This window comes from Anabrus simplex, chromosome X (genome assembly GCF_040414725.1).
Source record: "Anabrus simplex isolate iqAnaSimp1 chromosome X, ASM4041472v1, whole genome shotgun sequence".
Classification (NCBI taxonomy): Eukaryota; Metazoa; Arthropoda; class Insecta; order Orthoptera; family Tettigoniidae; genus Anabrus; species Anabrus simplex.
The window spans coordinates 164,487,134-164,511,025 of record NC_090279.1 but is presented as its reverse complement, the minus strand read 5'-3'; the positions used below and the strand labels follow the sequence as shown (position 1 = coordinate 164,511,025).

Genomic DNA, 23,892 nt, shown 5'->3' with positions numbered 1-23,892 from the left:
GATCGATCGATATGAATTTTCTAAACGTGTGTTATCTTAAGCCAACAACTGTGTCACATACACATTATATAACATTTCTCGATGCGAATCTTATTCCTAGAGTGAATTCTACTGTATAGTTTGGCTTTGCTGCGTAAATAACAACAGTACTAGTACGTAAAGTGTACGCCAGATGTCGCATAGCGATGCATTAGCGATTCATAATTTGTGTGTCAAAGGTTGCCAGTACGAATCTCGAAGATTGCCGAGGTCGACCGATTCAGCACTAGCGTGTAAATCTATCGCTAAAAAGTGCGCAGATAATACTGAAAATTCCAGTAATGGAGGTTCGAGATATCGATGTTCCACTGTATAAGGCATTTCTGGAAACCTCCTTTGCTGCCCAAAATCGTTGCATTCTTTCCCTAGCCAACTGTCTTGTCTCTTCTGTCCAGCAGCTGTTCTGCTTTTGCTCATCGCGGAGGTCCTTAATGTTGTTGGATCACTAATCTGTGTCTTGGTCGGTTAGAGACGTCCTCCTGATTCAGTCCCATGCTCTTGAGGGTCTTCCATACATCCTTGAACCATTTATCCGAGACTTCAGGTCTGCTGTCCAACACATTAAAAATCTACTTCGTTAGTAGGATTGCATTCATGCTGAACAGATGTCCATAGAACTTCTGTCATCGTTTCGTTATTGACTCCACCATCCGTTCATTATCCTTGTAGGCCTATAGCTCTTCCTCGCAGTCCACACTGTCCTCTTAACTTAGGGCCCATTATTTTGCGAAGGATCTTGCACTCATACTTCTCTGCTTCTCCAAGTCCACCCTTTCCTGTCATTCTGAGGCATTCATTTGCGTACAGACACTCGGGCTTGATCACTGCGGTATAGTGCCTGAGTTTATCTTTCTCTTGCATAGGACATGCGTCCTACGAAAAGCTGCGGTCATCTTCTCTAGCCTGCTGTTGTTAGCTTCTTGCTCTCTAGTTTTCATCTGCACCTATTCTATTCTATTATTAAAGAGAAGCTTTTAAATTTGCGGCAGTGAAAAATGTTTTATACCTTGCCCTGTTCCATTCGGTAGCTGCTGGTCAAACATCCTACAGTAATATGAATACAACGGGCAATAAACTCCAGAAGACCAGAGCTGAATGCTACTCGAGACGTGACGCTCACCATACCAGTTATTTCTCCTTTATCAGATGTAAAGATTGTGGGACGTTTAATACAGAAACTCCTTTGTGTGACAACAAAGGTGCGGCACCACATTTTCTATGCGGTCCGTCCTTAATGTTATAAGAAATGACTGCAGTAACACCGGAATTTGAAGGGGGTATGCGAAGTACCTCTACAGGGAAGAGCTTTTGCATGATTGGCCATCCACATGGGCGTTTGCAAGGCTACCTTATAGTAATTCATTCTCTCTTGACCGCGTGTCAAAATTTTTGTTCATTGGCTACGTACTGGTGTCTATTAACTCCTCCAATTTCCACCTTTAAAGCCTTGTAGACGGCCATGGATCGGGGTTGACAGTGGCGCTTGAGCGGCAGTGGTCTAGCGCCAGTGATGCCTTGGTACGACCGCGACAGGATAACCAGTGCCGAAAGGAGATATGGGATTGCCTGGTGTGTTTAGGAAGGTTTCTCATAACTTCTCCTTTACGGAGGGGTGGAAGTAGCTGGCAGAAGACTAGTCTTTGCACCTCAAGTCACTCTGTACTCTTGTACTAGGCTATGTTCCTGCGTTAGTACTCGCTTGTCGGTCATTTGTCCAAACAGGTAGGTCACCACGGGCTGTGAGGGGCGGCGTCGGAGTTTCACGTCACCCCAACACAAAACAAGGACACATACAAACACAGCACCATTCACACCATCTTACCAAGAAGGAGGCAAACCTACTACTGTATAGTCGAGCTGGCTGAACACAAGTAGCCCGTCTCATTCCAGTGCAGTGACGGTTCATGACATATTACTCTGACAGGCCTGTACCGCAATCTTTTCCCCCTCGCCAGTCGGTCCAGTTTCACTGACCAGCACCACGATATGTTTAATAATAATAATAATAATAATAATAATAATAATAATAATAATAATAATAATAATAATAATAATAATTTGTTTTACGTCGCACCCACACAGACAGGTCCTATGGCGACGATGGGATAGGAAAGAAGGGCTAGGAGTGGGAAGGAAGCAGTCGTGGCCTTAATTAAGGTACGGTACAGTCCAGCATTTGCCTGGTGTGAAAATGGGAAACCACAGAAAATCATCTTCAGGGCTGCCGACAGTGGGGTTCGAACCCACTATATCCTGGATGCGCGCCCCTAACCGTACGGCCAACTCGTCCGGTAGTAATAATAATAATAATAATAATAATAATAATAATAATAATAATAATAATAATAATGTAAATTCTTAAATTTCTGGCAGTACCGTACCGGGAATCGAACCCGGACCCCCGAGGCAGCTAATAGTGCTAACCGTTACGCTCCGGAGGCGGGAATAATAATAATAATAATAATAATAATAATAATAATAATAATAATAATAATAATAATAATAATAATAATAATAACTATTATTAGACGAAGAAGAACAATTCAATGACACTGGCTGAATGGAAATCTGCTTCCGAGACAAAACGATCACGTAGCGAAAATCAGATGATATCGCGAAAACCTCGAAAAATACCTGGGTTGTCAGATGTTTCTGTCTCATCGTGGCCCCTAAGTGCTAGTTCAAACTGCTCACAGAACTTACCAGCAAAGATTAACTTCCTCGAAACCTGTTCGTTTGATTGTTTATTTTTAAGTCAGTATGCACTGTCTAATTGGCATCAGTATAGCAAATTCAATGCCAGCGTTTGTGTGTTTCTCGTTGATACGTCCGAAAGCCCGTCTGATATACATGCAGGATCAACGACAACAAAGACTAACAAAATAACACATTTCTTATTTCGCATCCGCGCAACCAGTCAGCGTGCTTATAACGCCATGGATTGAATTTCCCTAGTTTATGCATTTTCGTCCTTGTAACCCTTCTCTTCTTGTGCCCTAACTTCCTTAATTCTAGCCTATGTTCAAAACTGAAATTCCCGCTACTACTTAAAATGCTGCTCACAGAATTCATCTTCTTTGTCTTCGTAAATTAATACCGTAGCATTTAGTTTTCAACAAGACAGATAAATACTAAACACACGAGTGAAGGAATTAACACGAGACTTAAATTCTGAAGGTAGAATTTACACGGCTATTTAAATCAGAATGGTACCGTAGTCTTATCTATTGAACATTTCCACTACAACAGTAATTAATAACGCTACAATGGCATTTATACTCACATTAACAGGCTAACAGCTACTGCAATCACGAATACTATGGCACTGCACTGTTTCACTGATCATAACGACATTTGCCAAAACAAATAAACAGTGCACGCCCGAATTTCTCTCGTCTTGCTCAAATCTCAAAGCATGAAGATGTATTTGACCTTCTTACAAATGGTGCCGACACCTTATGCGAAGGTTGGAACTTAAATAGTGGCAACTATTGCTTTACGACAGATACAAAAGAGTTATATGTTAGCAACCTTTACTGTCCTTCAAAGTAGTCACCAGCGCTGTGTATAACCCGTTGCCAGCGATGTGGAAGCAGAGCCTGTTCTGTTGATGGTGCGAATGGAGCGGTCTACTGCTTGTCGAATCTCTGCAACAGTTCTGAAGCGAATGCGAGCTCACGAATCGTCTGGTTTCAATCACTGTCCAGGACGACCTGCCCGATGAATGTCCGCAACAGTTTGCCGACCATCGTTGAAGGCTTTTACCCAACTTGCCACTGTTCTGTAAGGCAATGCAGATTCCCCGCAAGCCTCTTGAAGACCTTGATGACACGGTCGTGCTGTACGACCTCTGGCACATTCAATCTTGATCCAACTGCGTTGTTCCTGTTTGGAAAACATAGTGACAACGTTACGTTAGACCGCTAGCTCACAAGTGGACCGCATTTCTCTCGCTTGTGCGCACGCAGGTGATGTGGGAAGGGCGAGTCTATTGGCTCTGAGGTAAGGTAGGTATGTAACCAACATGTGCTATCAGCGACAATATTCGATTCCGTTGCATAGCGTCTCCACAGCAGTGTTGCCACTATTTAAGTTCCAACCCTCGTAGTTTTATTTTAAATCTTCAGTTTAGCTTCTTTGTAGAACTGAGCTGTTTCAATAGTCAGTGTAATGGAATTCATTGTTTTGTAAAATGTTTTGGAATTATTCTCTAACACCACTTAACATACGACGTGGAAGAAAAAGCCTAGGTATATTGCAAAGTGGTTGGCGATGTCAGTGAGGGCTACGCCGGACGTTGGTATTCTAACTACAATGACGCCGGACAGTCCATACACCCGCCTCCACTCTTCCTTCCCCTGACAAGCCAGCAATGTCGTTTCAGGCACCTCCCGCACCACGCACACTTGCTAACTCGAACTTACTGAGGGCGTACATAAGTCTCTGGTAAGACTGCAGTTAGAATATAGGCCACTCACCACAGTGTTGCCAACTTAGCGGATTTTCCGCTAAATTTGGCAGAATTAGAAGACTGTCGGCGGAGAAATATACCATTCAGCGGACAGCGGATTTTTTGACGGAATTCTAGATTTATTATAGTGGAATTTATAGCGTTTTATCCATTTGACATTGTTAATTTGTACTCCAGTCTGTCTCTGAGCTATTCCGTATTTCTCGTTAGGAGCTAGCAGTCACATGAGGAAAACATGTTATCTGATTTGATGTTATGAGATCGTGGTATCATAAATTTGTAATGCGTGGGGAAAGGGTACTTATCTCTTAGTTGACGAATGACGACGGATAATGAAACTGTGAGAGAGTAGCATTTATATTTATGCTATGAAGGAAGACCGTTTAATGAACTGGCCTGTTCTGTGTATGGCCTTTGAGGTAGGGGATTCACCTATAGTCCTCTCCGTGTAAGGACGTACACTAAGGGTGCAACCTTACCCTTTCTCCCCTGTAATATTAAGGTATTGGTTTATAGTGACTTTTCTTGATGTTGGGTCTTTTTCAGTGTCGGTAACCATACAGTTTAGGGACCCTACTTGCCGATACGACGTCTTACTGTTACCGTTAATCTGGCACGTTGGCAACGTTCAGTCACTGTTCTAGCGTGAATTGTGTGTTGCCACCGCATTGCCTCTAAAGTCACTAGCGATACATTTGCGAGAATATTTAAAGCATATTTTCTTTTTCTGTGGGATTGTAAATCTATTTGGCTAATACCAGGTAAGTAGAATTGTGGCATGTTCGGATAATGCATTTAATAACATAGTTTGTGTGAAATGATGAGCACATCATTTTATTAATTACGTTCCTATTTCGTCCCATACTTATACGAACAGAATTCGATTGGGATGTCTAAGAAGGAAGAAAAATCTGCAAAAACTCCTCCGAAAAGGAAACCAAGGTTACGTCCTTTACAAGCTTCAGGTCAAGAAATGCTTGTACATTGCTACGAGCAATTGAAACAGGAAGACGACGAAGAAGGTATCAGTCGTAGTGATACGAAGCTAATGGCAAGAGTTTCATTATTAACTGGGGTAAGTGTTCGTTTTTATCTTGTTTCTATGATAAGTTTCTGGCATAATGACAATCAGTTGAAAAGGAGCAGTATTTCATTCTGAACCTAACCTAACCTAACCTGATCATGTAGGCCTAGGCCTATACCGGTACCATGTCTTGTGTCGACTTCGATACGGTTCGTAGACTTAACCTTTGTGTATTCATGTTGACTTATGGTATATGTGTATGTAATATATTTCTGTGTGTGTATTCTTACAGTGTAGTTTCGGTTTAGTCCGAAAAGTAATAGGAAATTTCAAGAAGGGAGTTGAATTTTCTACACCAGGTAAACGCCGAAAGCGTGAACATCCAGTGACCGGCATAGACAGTTTTTCTAAGGAAGCGATAGCAAGGATTATTTATGATAAATTACATAAAGGTAAGGTGACTTCATAAGGAATCTATTGCAACATTATTTATAGAAATTGGCACGCAGGTGAGATAAGCTCCCAGAAATGTTTTGTGCATGTATTGTCATACAGCTCTTTTGAGTCCCTTGTAACTCTCTTTTTTCTTCCCACAGGAGAAGTCGTAACTGTAAGAAAGGTTTTCGACCACATGAAAGCAAATTATGACACTTATTTGTACAAGGGCTCCGAAACATCATTAAGAAGAATTTTGAAGGCCATGGGGTTTGTGTGGAGTAAAGGTGATCCCTATGCGTATGTTAGAGAAAATGAAGACATTTGTTTTAAGAGATCCTGTTTTCTGAGGGAATACATGCGTAATAAGGACAGTGAGAAACCAAAACCTGTTGTTTTCTTGGATGAGACTTGGATTTTTATGAATGGTGAATATATATGTTATATATTACATTTTATATTTAAAAAATCTTGGAATAATTTATCTTCATCAGGTGTCTTTGGTTTCAATTGTGCATTTGTCTTTCAGGGTCACCCACATACTCCTGGAATAAACCACACAAATCTGGACATGATGTTCAAGGAGTAATTCGTCGACCTGTGTCTGAGGGAGGAAGACTGGTTATTGTTCATGCTGGAACGAAGGATGGCTTTGTACCTGGTATGTTCTTAATTTATTTTACTTCATTTTATTGTAGTGAGGTGATCTCTCTTTACATAGTTATGAGGGTATTTAGGGTTTGTAGTACGGATGCAGGGGGGGGGCACATAAGTCTCTGATAAGACCCCAACTTAAGTACAGTTCCTGTGTATGAGACCCTCACTGGGATTACTTGGTTTGAGAATTGGAAAAGTTCAAAAGACAGAAGCACGATTTGTTGTGGGTGATTTCTGACAAAAGAGTAGCGTTACAAAAATTTTGTCGGGTTTGGGCTGGGAAGACTTGGGTGAAAGGAGACAAGTTGCTGGACTAAGTGGTATATTCCGAGCTGTCGGTGGATAGGTGGTGTGGAATGACATTGGTAGACGAATACGTTTCAGTGGTATTTTAAAAGTAGGCAAGATCACAGTACAGTGCTAAAATTGATGAAAAGTGGGGCAAATATTTGTTTTTTTTTAAGAAGGGAGTTAGGGATTGGAATAATTTACCAAGGGAGATGTTCAATAAATTTCCAAATTCTTTGCAATTATTGAAGAAAATACTAGGCCTATCCCTGAAACTACATCTTCTGTCCTAAGTGCAGATCAGTGGTGACTGATTGATTGAAATTGACTGGCACTAGGTCGGAAGTGGCATTATAACTTACCGCTCATTGAGCTCTGTACGTGGTTTTTGATTTTGACTTCTCCACTGTTATTAAAAAGACTTGCAGGTATTCACTTTAGGCCAATGATTAACCTTAGAGAGGTATTTCAATCAAAACTTACTCAGTGTATTTTCATATAATATTACTGGATATTTGTATCAGTAAATTACTTGTATTGTAGGCCTATTTATTATGTTTATTCTGCATTCGACAATCTCCACCTGAATCAGTGCTTGATACCTGACTGTTGAACACCTTCCAAGCTTCTTATTTCTTACTGCCTGATATAGGTTCAGTGTTCGCAGCAATTACATTTGTTCTAAGGTATTGAAATGGGTGTTTATACTTATATCTTTTATGCAAGTGATCGTGGACTTCTAATCCAGATATAGGCCTACTAATGGAGATACATTCATGAGAGATGTTACGATAAAGTAGTGTAAGTAGTAATTAATTGACTTCATCATCAGGTGACTTTGCTACACAGTAGTTGGTTTTACTTAAAATCAGACAGCTTTTTGTATCATTCAACAGAAATCACATTTTTTATTAATAGGCCTATACTTTTTTTAGAACAAATAACTTCATACTAAAACTTAAAATTCTTACAGGTGCTGATTTGATATTTGCTACAAACTTGAAGAGAAATCAGGATTACCATGGTGCTATGAACAGCGAGAAATTTCAGATGTGGGTGAAGACGCAATTAATCGTAGGATTAAGAAATATAGGACCCTGTGTTATTGTAATGGATAATGCACCATATCACTGTAAGCTTGTTGAGCATCAACCAACAACGAAATGGAGGAAGGATCAATTAGTGGTAATTATACTTAATTGAATATTTCCTTCTACTGAATGATGTTTAATGATGTTACAGAAATTAATTTTTATTTTTCCTTTAATTTACAGTCATGGTTAAGGCAGAATGGAGTTTCTCCACCAGAAAATGCCACAAAAGATGAGCTGCAAAGGTTGTGTAATATGAATCGAAGTCACTTAAAGAGGTACAGAAGCACGTAAACATAAGTTTAGATAATGTTGTTTACACTCGTGTATTTGACTTTCATGTATGCATAACAATATTTCTCTGTTTCTTTAAAACCAGGTACATTGTTGACGAGATGCTGCACAGTGAAGGCCATACTGTCTTACGACTTCCTCCATACCACTCATTTTTCAATGCCATCGAATTTGTATGGTCTGTGGCAAAACAGTATTATAACAAAACAGTGGCTTCAAGACCTGGTCACGGATTGGACAGAGCTACAGCTGTGTGGAAAGAATCTCTTGATCAGGTAGGCCAAGTGGAAATGTTATTTATTGGATATATGCAAGTGGAGTTTATAATATACTTGTCAGGTTGTGATACTTCAATATATCCTATAGGCGACAGCAGAGATGTGGAGAAATGAAGTAAAACACACTGAGAAGAAGATTGTCGAGTTCTACAATAATGAGGTGAGAGGTCTTCCTGAAGTGGAGGAACTAGTCATTCATCATGGAAGCAGTGAATCGGAGGAGGAAGATGAAGAAGATGAAGAAGAAGAAGAAGAAAGAAGAGAAGCCGAGGAGTTAGCTGTACCATTGTAAGAGCCATTCCATGAGATTAAGAATGTTATAACTTTGCTGGGAAATAATACATTTCTGATTGCCCCGTCCTTTCTGATATAACAAAGTTACATTTCAAAATTGTGGGAATTGTGTATCTACAAGTTACAGGGCGGTATAGATGTGCAGGTGGGGATCAGTGTCCAATCGGAGTGGAATTATCTAGAACTGCTGTGGCGCAATGTGATGAGGAGCGGGCAAGGGGGGGAGAGAGAGGGAGACAGCACTCTGTCACCAATACACGATGTAAACATTGTACGCCTGTTAAAATACTGACATAACTTAAATTTTATACACTATCTAATGGTTTTCCACAGTTCTCTGAAAGTCACAACTCACGTATACTGTATATATATAGAGAGAATTACATATAAAAATACCTGTGTACACAATAAGTAGCCCACATATTAAATATAAATCAATTTGCTTTATGTCGCACCAACACAGATAGGTCTTATGGCGACAAAGAGGATAGAAGAGATAGGAAAGGGCTAGAAGTGGGAAGGAAGCGGCCGTGGTCTTAATTAAGGTACAGCACAAGCATGTGTCTGGTGTGAAAATGGGAAACCACCGAAAACCATTTTAACGGCTGCCGACGGTAGGATTTGAACCCACCATTCCCCGAATGCAAGCTCATAGCTACGCGACCCTAAACGCACGGCCAGCTAACTCGGTCATCTTTGAAAATGTCTTTTTCTATCAGCAGAGGCTTTTTTAAAATCGTCATATTTTGTATAGGCTACAGGAGATGTACAGTAGCCCACTGGTTTTCTGATTAAACATCATTTATTTAATCTATTGCATCAGTCTACTTACATACTCACTGTCCACGTACATCGGTAACCTCGTGATTCGATTATTGAAGTATTGTGCAATGATGCGACATACAAACTAAGAGAATACCGAGTGGTTCTTCCAAATATAAAACAGACAATTTCGAGTGGTCATGAGCATGACTCATAGTCATAGGGTAGGCTAAATAATAATGTTATTGGCTTTATGTCCCACTATCAACTTTTAGGTTTTTTTTGAGACGTCGAGGTGCTGGAATTTAGTCCTGCAGGAGCTCTTTTATGTGTCAGTAAATCTACTGACATGAGGCTGAGCACCTTCAAATACCACCGCACTGAGCTCGGCCCTGCCAAGTTGGGTTCAGAAGGCCAGCGCCTCGACCGTTTGAGCCACTCAGCCAGGTGTGGAGGCTAGAGAGCTGAGTTTAAGTAATTGTCGAACGTCAACTACTTATAAAGATACTGATTGATTAAACTAATACAGTAATTAGAATAACCTAATTGACTACCTACTTACAACCTAGGTACTTTGGAATTGTGTTGTATCTTTTTAACACTGCAAATAAATCCATGTATTGTTTAAAACTCCCTGTAAGAAGAGGACAGTGGATGCGAATAGGTATTATTTTCAAATGAGCTGAGCTCGAGAGTCCATTATAGCATACGATTTTTTCAGTGTACCATGACTCTGTATGTATTGCTTCAGAGGAAGTTCGGCTCCCCGCCAATGTCCAGTGTACCGATAATGAACCATGTGTGTGTTGTGTCTCACTGATCCATGACTGCGTACGATTCTTTCAGTGTGCCATGATTCACTGTGGCTCACTGCAGCGAAAGCTCGACTCCCCGCCAGTGTCCAGTGTGCCCATAAGGAGCCGTGTGTGTCGTGTGGCTCACTGAGCCGTGATTGTGCATGATTTGTGTGCCATGAGCTTGCCGTTCCTGTGAATCGATTCACTCGGACACTGAATGAATCGATACACTGCTTCGAATCAAGCACTCAGTAGCCTACACTAGTAGAGGTACATAGTACATTACCATTAAGATAGATAGCATTGCAAAGTAATTTGTCTTTACCATAATAACAATAATAATAATAATAATCGTATGGACTCAGCTACCATGTGCAGACATTTCAAGTTGACGCCATCTGGCTGTCTGCTCGTCAATTTTGACGTTCCGTTATACTCTAGGCCCACTAGATGGCAGACCGAGTAAACCGAAACTCTCTTGGGCGTCTGTGGCTGAGATTTAATGAATTTTGTCGGGTAAACACCAAATGCGTCACCAGAGATCTTTTACATGCCGACATCGTACGACATGAAGTGTCGAATGGACTTTTTTCTGCCCTTCAAAAATCCGACTACCTCTGCCGGGTTTGAACCCGCTATATTGGGATTCGGAGGCCGTCACTCTACCACTGATCCACAGAGGCAGCTGTCTTTACCATGAAATACATCGTCGTCGTACATGACTGAATTACTATCAATATATCTTAGAGAAACTGTAATGTACATGAAACCGAAATTGAGTTAATTTCCACGATACATTCTTCCTATATAAAGGAGACCATGTAGCTTATCCACCTTCATTTCAGCCACATAAATATTCAGCAAAAATTGCAAAATCACATTAAAGGACAAATACAATTTTTTAAGTAGAAATAGTCTGGAACATAGATTAGTGAGGTTGGACATCCTGCGCGTCATCATTCAGGAGTCGCTGTTGAACATACTGTACTTGTCAAAACTAGTAAGTTTCTATTTTACACAATAATAGTGAAATGTTGATGAAGACGACATACACCCAGCCCCCGTGCCAGAGAAATTAACCAACGGTGGTTCAAATTCCCCACCCTGTCGAGAATCAAACCCACACCCTGTGACCAAAGGCCAGCACGCTAACCATTTAGCCATGGGGCCAGACAATAATAGTGAAAAAGCATGTTCACTGCAGCTATTGTTGACAGGATATTTCTTCTCTTTAAAGAACAATGAGTACCACGAATTAATATCCTGTTTTGTTGATTCCTGTAAACTTTGTATGTACGGTTTTGGTTCGCCAGTTCCTAGCGTATCTACTGAATGAAAACTTTGTAGACCAATGGATTCAGTTTTATGTTTATTGCCTTCAGTCGTCACGACAGTTTTTTCAATGACAACAGTCGCTCAATTACAAATCCTGTCAAACCTAACCTAACCCTGCGACAATCAGTGGTTTTCGATGGATCACTACCTAACCGGTCATTATAATTTGTTTTCGGTGGATCACAACCAAACCTGTCCCTATCAGTGGTTTTTGGAAGAATACAGTGGTTTTGTCACAAGTCAATACAGACTCTTGAATCAATGTGTGAAAATGGGAAAGTGTAGAAAACCCTCTTCAGGAATGCCAATCTCTAAGTCCATAGTCTTTTCAGCGTTGTCACACAGCTGAAATTCACTTTAGAAGTAATTGTAAAAAGTCGTATATAGGCTCTACAGATACATAGTACATTACCAATTCCATCTCGATTGCTATGATACGCACACTGCATAGCGGTTTTGCTCTATAGATAAATCATATTATAGTGAAAAAAAATTTGTTTAAAAAAAAAAATCTGTCTGGCATGAAGGTCCAGAAGGAAAATACTTTCATTGAATTCTTATTTATGTGCTCACCACCCTAGTAGGTTTAAATAAACCTTATAAATACGTTGTAAGACCCATTCTCGAATATGGATCTGCATGTTGGTTTAATAAATTCCCTAGAGAAAGTTCAAAGAAGAGCGATGCGTTTCGTAACTGGGAATAGAAGGAATACCATTAATTGGGAAAGTCTTGAATCTAGAAGAACTAGAGCTCGCCTGTGTGGTCTTTATAAGAGCTATACGGGAAGGGCTGCTTGGAGTTGTATTAGGAATAGGTTATAACCTCCCTCATTGTATCACTATTTGCAGCGATAGCCAGGAAGCGTTAAAAGCACTATGTGCAGTTAAAACAACATCAAAAATGGTATGGGAATGCCAAAGGATGTTAGATCAGCTGTGTGAATTTAGCTCAGTTACCCTATTACGGGTCCCTGGGCACACAGGTATCAGTGGAAATGAAGAAGCTGACAAACTAGCGAAACAAGGCTCAAAAGGTCCTTTTATAGGACCAGAGCCCTTCCTGGGAGTGTCACTCCGAAGCGTGAAACTGGTAATATCCCAGTGGACAAACCAGTCTCACTTAAGACATTTGGAAGAGGTTAACTATAGCAAGGCAGGCACGTGAACTTATCAAAGGGCCTAGCCAAAGTTATAAAAAGGTCCTGATAAATTTGAATAGGACCAGAATGCGAATGGTAGTTGGACTGTTGACAGGCCACAATACCTTACAGAGACACCTACACATCATGAAAATCAGTCAGGATCCGATGTGTAGAAGATGCGGTAGGGAGGAGGAGACCTCCGCGCATGTGTTATGTCAGTGTGAGGCTCTTGCAAGCACTAGGCATCGATACCTTGGCTCACATTTCGTGAGCCTGGAAGACATCAGGAATGCCAACATCCGGGCACTGGTATCCTTTATAGGAGCACTAGGTCTGGACTAGGCAAACCCGTTTAAGGGACACAAAGGGTCTTCACAGACCTACGTGTGGAGCCCTGCGAAGGCAGGGTTCACCCATTCTTTATCTATCTATGTATCTATCTAACCTCCCTCATACTTATCGAGAAATTATCATAAGCATAAAATTAGGGCCAGAAACCAGCATACGGATGTATTGGAAATAATTAAATTGTGTATGAAACTGTACATGATGCTGGATTTAGAATGACTAGTAGTATTTCTTGTAATATTTTTTTCCATGGAATTCCTTTTTGTACTTGAGTTGTTGTAGTTGTTGGGTAGTATGATTTAACTTTATTATCACTTGTAGTGTTAAGCTAGTAGTAAGTTCAATCTATAGTATTGTAATTTGTAGTGTTAAGTACTGGAAATACTTAAGTTGTGTGTGAATATGTATATAATGACACTGGATTTAGAAAGTTTAATTAGTAGTATTTCTTGCTTGTTGTAATGTTGTTGTTGTTGTTGTTGTTGTTGTTGTAGGGTAATTACGGTTTAACTTCACTTTATTATCACTTATAATGTTAAGCTAGTAGTAAGGTCAACCTATAATATTGTAAGCCAAATTGTTAAGCACTGTAAATACTTAAGTTGTGTGTGAATTTGTATATGATGTTGCTCGATTTAGAATATTAAACTAGCAGTAATTCTTGTTATATTTTCCTTCCATATATCTGCTTCTTGTACTCTTGTTGTTTGTTTGTTTGTTTGTTTCTTTGTTGTAGTTGGGTAATTATGTTAACTTTATTATCACATTACTGTAAGTGACCGTTGCCACCGGGGTATTTCCCATTTGCAATTTATTAATAATAATAATAATAATAATGAGTGACAGAGGTTTAACGTAATTTGGAAGGAATGTTTTGCGTATGATAAATGAGTACCAGTTAACTATTGGGGGCAAAGGCGGTCATGCGTTGAGCTAACCACTCCACCCCACCCCACCAAGTGCCAACGTCATGGATAGTGGAAGCCTTCACCTTCCCCCTTTCCAATGGCTTTCATGGTTTGTACGGAGATGACTTTGCTTTTTGCTTTTTAAATATTAGTATTCATGTTTATTATGTTTGTTTATTCATACCCCTGCTTTGTAATTCAGTGACCATGGAATGGCTCTAAATGTTGTAAATTATATTTATATTTACTTGTATTTATTTCCTTTTTCCTTATTGCACACGTTTGTTGTTGTTATTGTTATTACTACTACATATCGCTTAACATGTAAATAAACTAATATTTAATGCAGTAAATAATGCTTATCTCTTCGGATTCATTTCTTCGTTGCGTATTCGTTTTGCTATGACAACATGACTTCTTTATGATATAAATAAATATAAAATAAAAGTATTTCTTCCCAAACATATTTGTTATACGTGCACCAATCAGAGAACCAACTAGGGAAGTACCTCTTACTAAGGTGCATAATGTTTTTGCATACATGTATAATTGAAGAATTGAAGATCCATATACAGGTAAGTGGGTCGCCCATGTGGTAGGCCTATTACGCGTCATAGGAAACTGAGTGAACTGGCTGTGCAGTTTGATCACATTGCTGTTAGCTTGGTTTCAGGAGATGGTGATGTATTCGAACCCCACAGTTGGCAGGTCTGAAGTTTTTTTTTGCCAGTCATTTTCATTTCAGGCTAGTGCTGTGTCTGTACGCTTATTTACATCTTAAATCCTAGCCCTCTTTCCTATCCAATTCTTGCATCACAACCTGTCTTCATGTGATTTAAGCCAATATATATGTAAAAATCTGGTAATGTTGTAAGCTTGAGATACACCAACTTGTAAGCTGAAAATATGTTTAAAATGCCAAATGCCGAAAACCGTAAAAGTTCTTAGTGGGATGTAAAGCTGTTAGCATTATTATTAAAAGGAAGGACATATGTCTTATGTGGTAAGTCCTTGAACTTGCAGAAACCGCAATGAATTATTCAATCTATATTCCCTCCCCCCTTTCTTTAAGAATGCAGTTATAGTAATGCATACATCAGAATCAGAATAAAGGCAGGAAATGTTTAACATTATTTTAAGCGAGTGAAGGAGAGAATGTATGACTAGCTCATGTTGGCGGATTCGAGTTCGGCGGTATTTGAAAGTGCTCAAATACTCCAGCCTCATGTCTAGATCTACTGGTACATAAAGAACTCTTGCGGGACGAAATACTGGCACCTCGGTGTATGTGAAAACGATAGAAGTAGATAGTAGAACTAATATTCAATTGTGCAGTGAGCTTGAAGCTGACCTAATTTCCGTTCACGTAGCTTGGCACATTAGTATTCCTATATGTTTCCTGATAACCGTGAAGATATAACCAGCCTGCAGGCTGAAAATATGCCCAATCTCTCTCCTTAGGCTACGGGTTACCGGTATTGAAGAGAGAAGGAAATGTTCGCGCAAAAGAAAGGGAAGTCATTGGACTTTCGAAAATCACACTGCAAAGACTTATTAAACAAATTGCATCGTTTAACACGCCCCTATTTTCAAGAATATGGTTATAGTACGCCTACTGCATATCAAAATAAAGACAGATATATGTAACATTAATTTGAGTGAGAAAGGGTGTTTATTTCCTAAATTTCTCATTGAGCGTGGAAACCGACTTAATAATGAATATCTTGATTTATTTCATCTTAACTTTTATCATTTACTAGGGTAGGGAAACATTTATTATCGGTGTTTACATTGAGGTTAGTTTGTTTGGTTATGTCTGGTGATTTTAATATGTAACCAGGCAGGTTGGCAGCAGTGATCAGCCATTACAAAATAGAGAAAAGAAGAGCATCGGGCGGCGATATTTACTTTCTGGGGTATTTCGTTACGTGGCTATTACTATAGTGTGTACCCGGCACTAAAACGCCTACAAGTTTTAGCTCGCCGACTCGCAGGCAGGCTACTTATTCTCTTTGCAGGCAGGGGGTTAAGCCCAGTGAAACTCACAGATCAGGTGAGTGCAGACATTTACTTTCATTATTATTATTATTATTATTATTATTATTATTATTATTATTATTATTATTATTATTCTTTTACCGATTTTGGCCAGCTGTGGACCACGTAAATAACTCTTGATTTAAATTTTCTTTGGCGCCAGTACTCCTTCATCCTCCTGCTTGCTGCTTCTTTCCTTTCAGCCGTCCATTGTAGTTTCTTCTTGGTCGCTGTTTCTGGCTCTAGGAAACCCTTAAATGTGTGGAACTTTTTCTGAAGGTGGTTCTATTGTGGATGTCTTGATGTTTGATGTTCATTTCTTGCAAATCTTTCTTCGTGTTAACAAACCATTTTTTATAAGAGTTTCCTTTGCTATTGGGCCTATTGAAGTGGTTAAAGATTTTCTTAGCAAATCTGTCATCAGGCATTCTTGAAATATGTCCAAAGAATTTAACTCTTCGCTTTCGAATGACATCTGAAATTATTATTGCTCATTATTTGAGATCGGATTTCTTGGCGGAATTTTAGCGGATTTTTAGTAGTATTTAGCGGATCTTGAAAATATAAGTTGGCAACACTGACTCACCAGGACTACTTGATAAGAGAACTGGAAAAAATTCAAAGGAAAGCAGCACGGTTTCCGACAAAGTAGTGGTGTTACGAAAATGTTGCAAACTTTGGGCTGGAAAGACTTGGGAGTAACGAGACGCGAGATGCTGGACTATGTGGTACGGTATGTTTCGCGCTGTCAGTGGAGAACTGGCGTGGAATGACATAAGTAGGGAAAAGAGCTTGAGTGGAGCTTTTAAAAGTAGGAAAGATCATAGTATGAAGATACAGTTGGAATGCAAGAGGACAAATTGGGGCAAATATTCATTTATAGGACGAGGAGTAAGGGATTCGAATAAATTGTCAAGGGAAATGTTCGATAAATTTGCAAGTTCTTTGAAAATGTTTAAGATAAAGGTACGTAAACAATTGATAGAAAATATGCCAACTGGGTGACAGCCCCAAATGCAGATAACTGATTGATCTATTGAGAAAACATCGTGCTTGCTGGACAGCAGCCACGGCCTGAAATGTTTACAGACAAATAATGAAGATCACATTGTATAACTAAGTAGCACACCACCATAAGTTTGACTTTGCTTTATTTGTCCATCTCTTTATGCAAGTGGTTTTGCAATTGTAACTCTATGTAATCAATGTAATTATTTCTTTATGTATAACTAGTTTTCAAGTTTGTAACATCTTTAGATTTTTGGCTATATATATATTCATACAAATATTTTTTTTTAATTCTTTCACATCCCCACCCCCCGTTAAGGGTTTTCCCGAAAACAAAAGAATACGTGCTTCTTTATTTTTAAAGGAGATTCCAAATACCAATTTTCACGTCTGCAACATGTTAAGTTTTTGAGATATACTGTAGATATGCTAATTTTAAAAATTCACCCCCTTTTTCAGTTCCCCTTAAGTGGATTTTCCGAAAAAAATATTTATGTTTCTTTACTTTTACAGGAAATTCCAAATACCAGTTTTCAAATCTGTAATATGTTACCTGTCTGAGATAATTTGCAGATGTAGTATTTTTAAAAATTCACCCCGCTTGTCACTTCTGTTCACCCCCTATTCATCGGATTATCGAAAAACACAAAAATATGTGTTTCTTTCTTTTTCAAAGGAGATTCCAAATACCAATTTTCATGTCTGTAACATCTTTAGTTTTTGAAATATAAGTCTCCTCATAAAAGGTGTTCCACCCCTTTTCTCCCATTTTCACCCCCCCCCCCCCCCCATTAAGGGATTATCCGAAAACGAAAAATATGTGTTTATTTTTAAAGGAGAATCCAAATAGGCCTACCAATTTTTACGTCTGTGAACGTTTAAGTTTTTAAGATACAGATATCCTCATCTTAAAAATTCACCCCCTCGTGCCGGAATATCCAAAAATCCACCCTTAGTGAGCACCTACACCCTAATATAAATGTATCCCAAAAATTTCGTTTCTTTATGTCCAGTAGTTTTAGCTCGGCGATGATGAATCAGTCAGTCAGTCAGTCAGTCAGGATATGTTATTTTATATATATAGATTATGAATGTCACAATATGACTTTCGAAGTTAAAACCAAACTCCATGGCACTACAGCCCTTGAAGGGCCTTGGCCTACCAAGCGACCGCTGCTCAGCCTGAAGGGCTGCAGATTACGAGGTGTTGTGTGGTCAGCACAAAGAATCCTCTCGGCCGTTATTCTTGGCTTTCTAGACCGGGGCCGCTATCTCACCGTCAGATAGCTCCTCAATTCTAATCACGTAGGCTGAGTGGACCTCCAACCAGCCCTCAGGTCCAGGTAAAAATCCCTGACCTGACTGGGAATCGAACCCGGGGCCTCCGGGTAAGAGGCAGGCTAATTACACAGTATAACTACAGTTATTCTTACCTCACTGGAATTGAAAATTTACCTTCCTGTTTTTCATTGATGCAAAATTTTGGTATGGCATAACCAAGTAGCGTGAAAAAGAAATTACCATGGCTGCCAACGGTGGGGTTCGAACCCACTATCTCCTGAAAGCAAGCTCACAGCTGCGCGACCCTAACAGTCACTTGCTCAGTTCATAAATTAATATTTGTCCCAATTTATCCTCTTGAATTCCAACTTCATATTACAATCTTTCCTTCCTTTATAAGCTCTACTAAAGCTTATTCAACTACTAATGCTATTCCACGTCATCTCTCCACTGACAGATCTGAACGTACCGATAGTCAAGCAGCTCATCTCCTTATTCCCAATTCTTCCCAAACGAAAGTTTACAACATTTTTGTAACACTACTCCCTTGTTGGAAATCACCCGAAACAAATTGTGCTGCATTTCCTTTGGATCTTTTCAACATGTCGCCATCAGCATAAAGCATATGAGAAGTGCCAAAGGCACACCGCACTCGACTGCTGGTACTTAGATGATGATGATGATTGTTGTTTAAACGGGCCTAACACCTAGGTCATCGGCCCCTAATGGTACCAAATGATACGAAGTGTAATGACAATTTAAAAGTCAAAATTCATCCACTGACCAGAATTCACAACATGATGATGAATGAATGGATGAATACAAATTTAAAATATTCAGTAGATCAGACAATACCATACATCAAGAGATTAGTAACAGAATACAGAAAGCTTCCAAATTCTATCACGCTGTACGTCAAATACTTTGGGATGAAACATTACCGTTAGTTTCCAAGATCAGCTTGTACAAAATATATCTAGTACCTATATTGACGTATGGCCTGGAAGCAGCAACACTTACTGGACCAACAAAGAGTAGTCTTCAGGCAACAGAAATGAAGTTCCTCCGTTCTTGTCTTTATATAAAAAAAAAAAAAAGGATAAAACAAGGAATGTGGATATCCGGACAGCTGGTATTGGAAAGAAGCTTGCTGGAGACTCTAGAAGTGAAGAGATTGCAATGGTATGGTCACATGAAAAGAATGAACCCTCACAGGCCTCCTCGAACATACTTTGACCACAATGTTCCTGGGAAGAGACCAAGAGGAAGACCTCGTGATGTTTGGGAAGAACAGATAATGAAGGACCTTAGAGATGTGAACTGGTGTCGCATATATGAGCAGCATCTGTGGATGGATAGAACAAACTGGAGGAGGCTCGTACACAACTGCACCCGGCTTGCTGGAGCGAAGAAATTATGATGATGAGTAGATCCAACTCACAATACTGAAAGTTAAAATTAATTCCAAAACCAATCCACGGAACTAGATTTCAAAAAGACAATGATGAACAATGATTATGAACTTAAGACAATCCGCAATGCCCCACCCTCCCAGAAACTAACTTAAAACAATAGTATTACTGACCAAGGGACTGCTTCCAAAGCACAATCTTGAATCGATGATGCTTGTTGTCTAAAGGGGTCCAAAATCCAGGTCAACGGCCCCTCATAATTTGTACTTATCACTGGTAAAGTAGAACCTTTTTTTTTCCCTAGCGGATTTACGTCGCACCGACATAGATAGGTCTTATGGTGACGATGGGATAGGAAAGGCCTAGGAGTTGGAGGGAAGCGGTCGTGGCCTTAATTAAGGTACAGCCCCAGCATTTGCCTGGTGTGAAAATGGGGAAACTACGGAAAACCATCTTCAAGGCTGCCGACAGTGGGGTTCGAACCCATTATCTCCCAGATGCAAAGTAGAACCATGGTATTTCTCATGTTGTGATACTAATCACAAGTAATGTAGACTGACATTATAATACTACTCACAGGTATTTTACGTCGCACAGGTTAACACAGATGTATGATGTTTCTCCACTCATAGGGAACACAAACCCAGTGTGTTCCTCACCTAGGTGTACTAATCACGGGCGCCATTCCCGTGGTGTTCCTCACATAGTGGGTACTAATTACAGGCAACGCAGACCCATGGTGTCGCTCATATAGTGGTACTACTTACAGCCAACGCCCAGACCCGTGGTGTTCCTCACATAATAGTACAAATCACAGGCAAAGTAAGCCCGTGGTGTTCCGCATATAGTGGTACTACTAGCAAGTAAAGGCGACCCATGGTGTTCTGCACATGATGGTACTAATCACAAGTAGTTTCATGGTTCTAATTCAATCATCCCTTGGCCACCCCTTTTAATTACCTCTTACGACAGACAGGGGATACCATGGGTATATTCTCTGCCTGCGTCCCCCACCCACAGGGGTACCTGGTATTTAGTTAGAGCATCTGAACCCAATTAATGAGCTGCTCTGGTACTTCATGATAACACAAAGCATACCAGGTTAATAGGCGAGGGATATGATCAAAGGCCTTCTCAAGATCAAGAAACATGCAGAGGTTTTCTTTTCTCCCAATGTTTATCAATGAGTTGTTGAGCAGCAAAGATCAAATTTATTGTTCCACATCCTTTAACAAAGCCACATTGAATCTAGATAAACTGTATACCCCCGAATTTACGCGAATAATCCCCGCACCCTGACTTTAGGAAGGCTGATTTTGAAAAAAAAAAAATGCCAACATTGACGCAAATAAAATCCGCACCCCAATTTCGTGCCTCAATTTTTTTTAAAATGTGCGGGTATTTACGCGAATAATCCCCGCACCCTAACTTTAGGAAGGTTTATTTTGAAAAATGCAACATTGACTCATATAAAACCCGCACCCCAATTTCGTGCCTCAATTTAAAAAAAAAAAATGTGCTGGTATTATTCGCATAAATACGGTAATTACATGTGATGAAATTCATTTTTCAGGTTCTGTACCGACTATGATCAAAAGAAGAATATACATGTCCACCTATTCCATATTATGTAAAATAATCTAACAGGTACATATGTATTGAATGGGAGACACACAGATTCTTCTTCTATTAAACTATATAATATCAAAACACTTTTCGATAACCCTTTTGAGAATTTTCAATGTGTGTGACAGAAGGCAGAGATCTCTATAATTGGAGCACACTGCTGGATCACTTTTCTTTGTGAACACTGGAAGTTTGATACATGTTTGACAGCTGCTGGTGCACTACCAGCATCTACTAGTGCTGGTTAAGGGCAGAAGAGTTCTCCTTTAGACGGCACATGAAGCTTGCGAGTTTGTTGATGATGCTTGTTGTTTAAAGGGGCCTAACATCTAGGTCACTGGCCCAGGTAGATGAAGCCATTGTGGAGGAAATGCTACATATATAAATAATCCTTTATTCAGGAAACTGTCCCTCAACAGATTTGGCTTAAGACAGAGTATTGTAAGATTTTTATGTTTTTAAAGAGTATAAATGGTTCCTTAAAAGAAGCACGGACTCCGCAGCCATCTCGGCAATCGTGGCTGGGTAGCTTTCCTTACAGGCAAATCTCTTCCACAACTTAGCCATCATCCCCAGCATGGTACCTCTTGCTCCCACTAACAATCCATAAGCGGTGACGGAGTTTCAATGATACGCATTTCTCCATTATGTAATTGGGTACTGGAAGGTAAATTACCTGCTTCTTAGAGTGGACATTGTGCTGCTGTCGTTCACCTGATTTTAGCTGTACTGTTGGGTCCAATATTACAGAACGATCTCTCTGTTTATCGATGGCTAAAATATCTACTCTTCTCCTGCTACTATTTTTTGCTAAGCTGCTCACTTCTTATAAAAACGCTGTTGCCTGTAGATCTGGCAGGGTAGTGCAGAAGGCTAAGGCAAGGAAAGCTTGAAAGGCGGAATCTGATTTGAAGTGGGCAGCATCAAATGGCGCCTGTACCCCATGCGACATCATTTATGATTTTCATAATTCCCATGTTGATTTCCCAGTTTGAGTAGCTTTAATTCTGTCACATGCTGTAGGGACAGATCGATCGGTCAATGCTTAGCTGCAACTATGGATCTAAATGGAACCTATGTTGTTAAGTCAATGAGCAAGAGATGCAGTACATCATGCTAAAAAATATTTATTGTTACACATCTTTCTTTCAAACAGACTTATTTTACATGTATCATACAAGACATTATGTACAAAACACACACACACACACTCATTCACTCACAGCACATCATGGATGTGGACACTATAATGTTCACACAGTAATACCCTGTATGTGAGTTCAATTACTTACATGCTTCGACAGAAACAGTACCTGGAGCAGTAAGGACTCTTAAATATTCTCTCCAATTAATCATCATGAAGTTTGAATAAAACAGAATGGAATGTGTGAATAGATACCGTATTTATGCGAATAATACCCGCACTTTTTTTTAAAAAATTTGAGGCACGAAATTGGGATGGGGTTTTTGTTTGCATCAATGTTCTTTCAAAATCAGCCTTCCTAAAGTTAGGTTGCGGGGGATTATTTGGTGGCAGGGATTATTTGCGTAAATACGGTATTTCTATCCAAACTTGTAGTAATACTATGGCACGTGGCCTCTGGAAAGGCCTGGTGCAGGTCTTTTGAGTTGATGCCAATGGGCGATCTGCGTGGGTGAAGATGGGGCCTTAATCAGAACGAGATCTAATGTTGAAGACGAAATAAATATTTATACTAAAAACCATATATATAACAGCACAATACGTTACAAAATTATTGAAGCAACTCGTTGTGTCGTAATCTTCATTATAGTCCAGTGGTATACTGGTGTCTATAGCTCATTCCATGTTAAGAAAACAGTATTGCTCTTAAGACAACAGAGTTGCCATATCGAACAGCTCTGCTCAACACCATCACGAGAAAACGGCAGCACATAACTTTGTGAAATTCAGTACTTAAATTGAAGACAAAAAAGCAGAAGTAACTAAGCTACAAATTACTTTTATGAACTAAAGAGGGGGGTGGTTACAGGGGCTATTTTTGGTTTGTACAGAATCAGAGGTAAACTACAGCACATAAAAAGCCTCAGCATTGAAGTGTACGGCAAATTGGGAGAGAAAATAGACAAATAATTTTTATAGGCTCGAGGGGTGAGGAATGCATTTAATTTCTCCAGGCAATAAAAGGCTAGAGAAACGATGCAACAAATAAATACTGTAGATGACTCTACAAAAGATCACAGTATTAATGTTAAAGAAAGAAATCACACACATAGGCTTATCGCATGACTCTCACACAACACACGACAATTACGCACTGATTTAAAGCCTAAAAACACACATGCAACGAATAAATACCGCATTTACTTGCGTATTAGACCCC

General features: G+C 39.6%; 1 protein-coding gene across 1 annotated transcript; it reads left to right on the top strand.

The window, feature by feature from the left end:
- Window positions 1-8,229: 8,229 nt before the first annotated feature.
- On the top strand, window positions 8,230-9,527 carry LOC137503146 (uncharacterized). Its single transcript, XM_068230620.1, has 3 exons — window positions 8,230-8,283; window positions 8,385-8,574; window positions 8,666-9,527. The coding sequence occupies exons 1-3, from the start codon at window positions 8,261-8,263 to the stop codon at window positions 8,867-8,869; spliced, it is 417 nt and encodes a 138-aa protein (XP_068086721.1). The 5' UTR covers window positions 8,230-8,260; the 3' UTR covers window positions 8,870-9,527.
- Window positions 9,528-23,892: the final 14,365 nt, after the last annotated feature.

Coding starts and splice junctions, on each gene's coding strand:
- LOC137503146 (XM_068230620.1), top strand. CDS start 8,261: ATGAATCGAAGTCACTTAAAGAG. Junction 8,284..8,384: donor AATCGAAGTCACTTAAAGAG/GTACAGAAGCAC, acceptor CTTTAAAACCAG/GTACATTGTTGACGAGATGC. Junction 8,575..8,665: donor GGAAAGAATCTCTTGATCAG/GTAGGCCAAGTG, acceptor TATATCCTATAG/GCGACAGCAGAGATGTGGAG.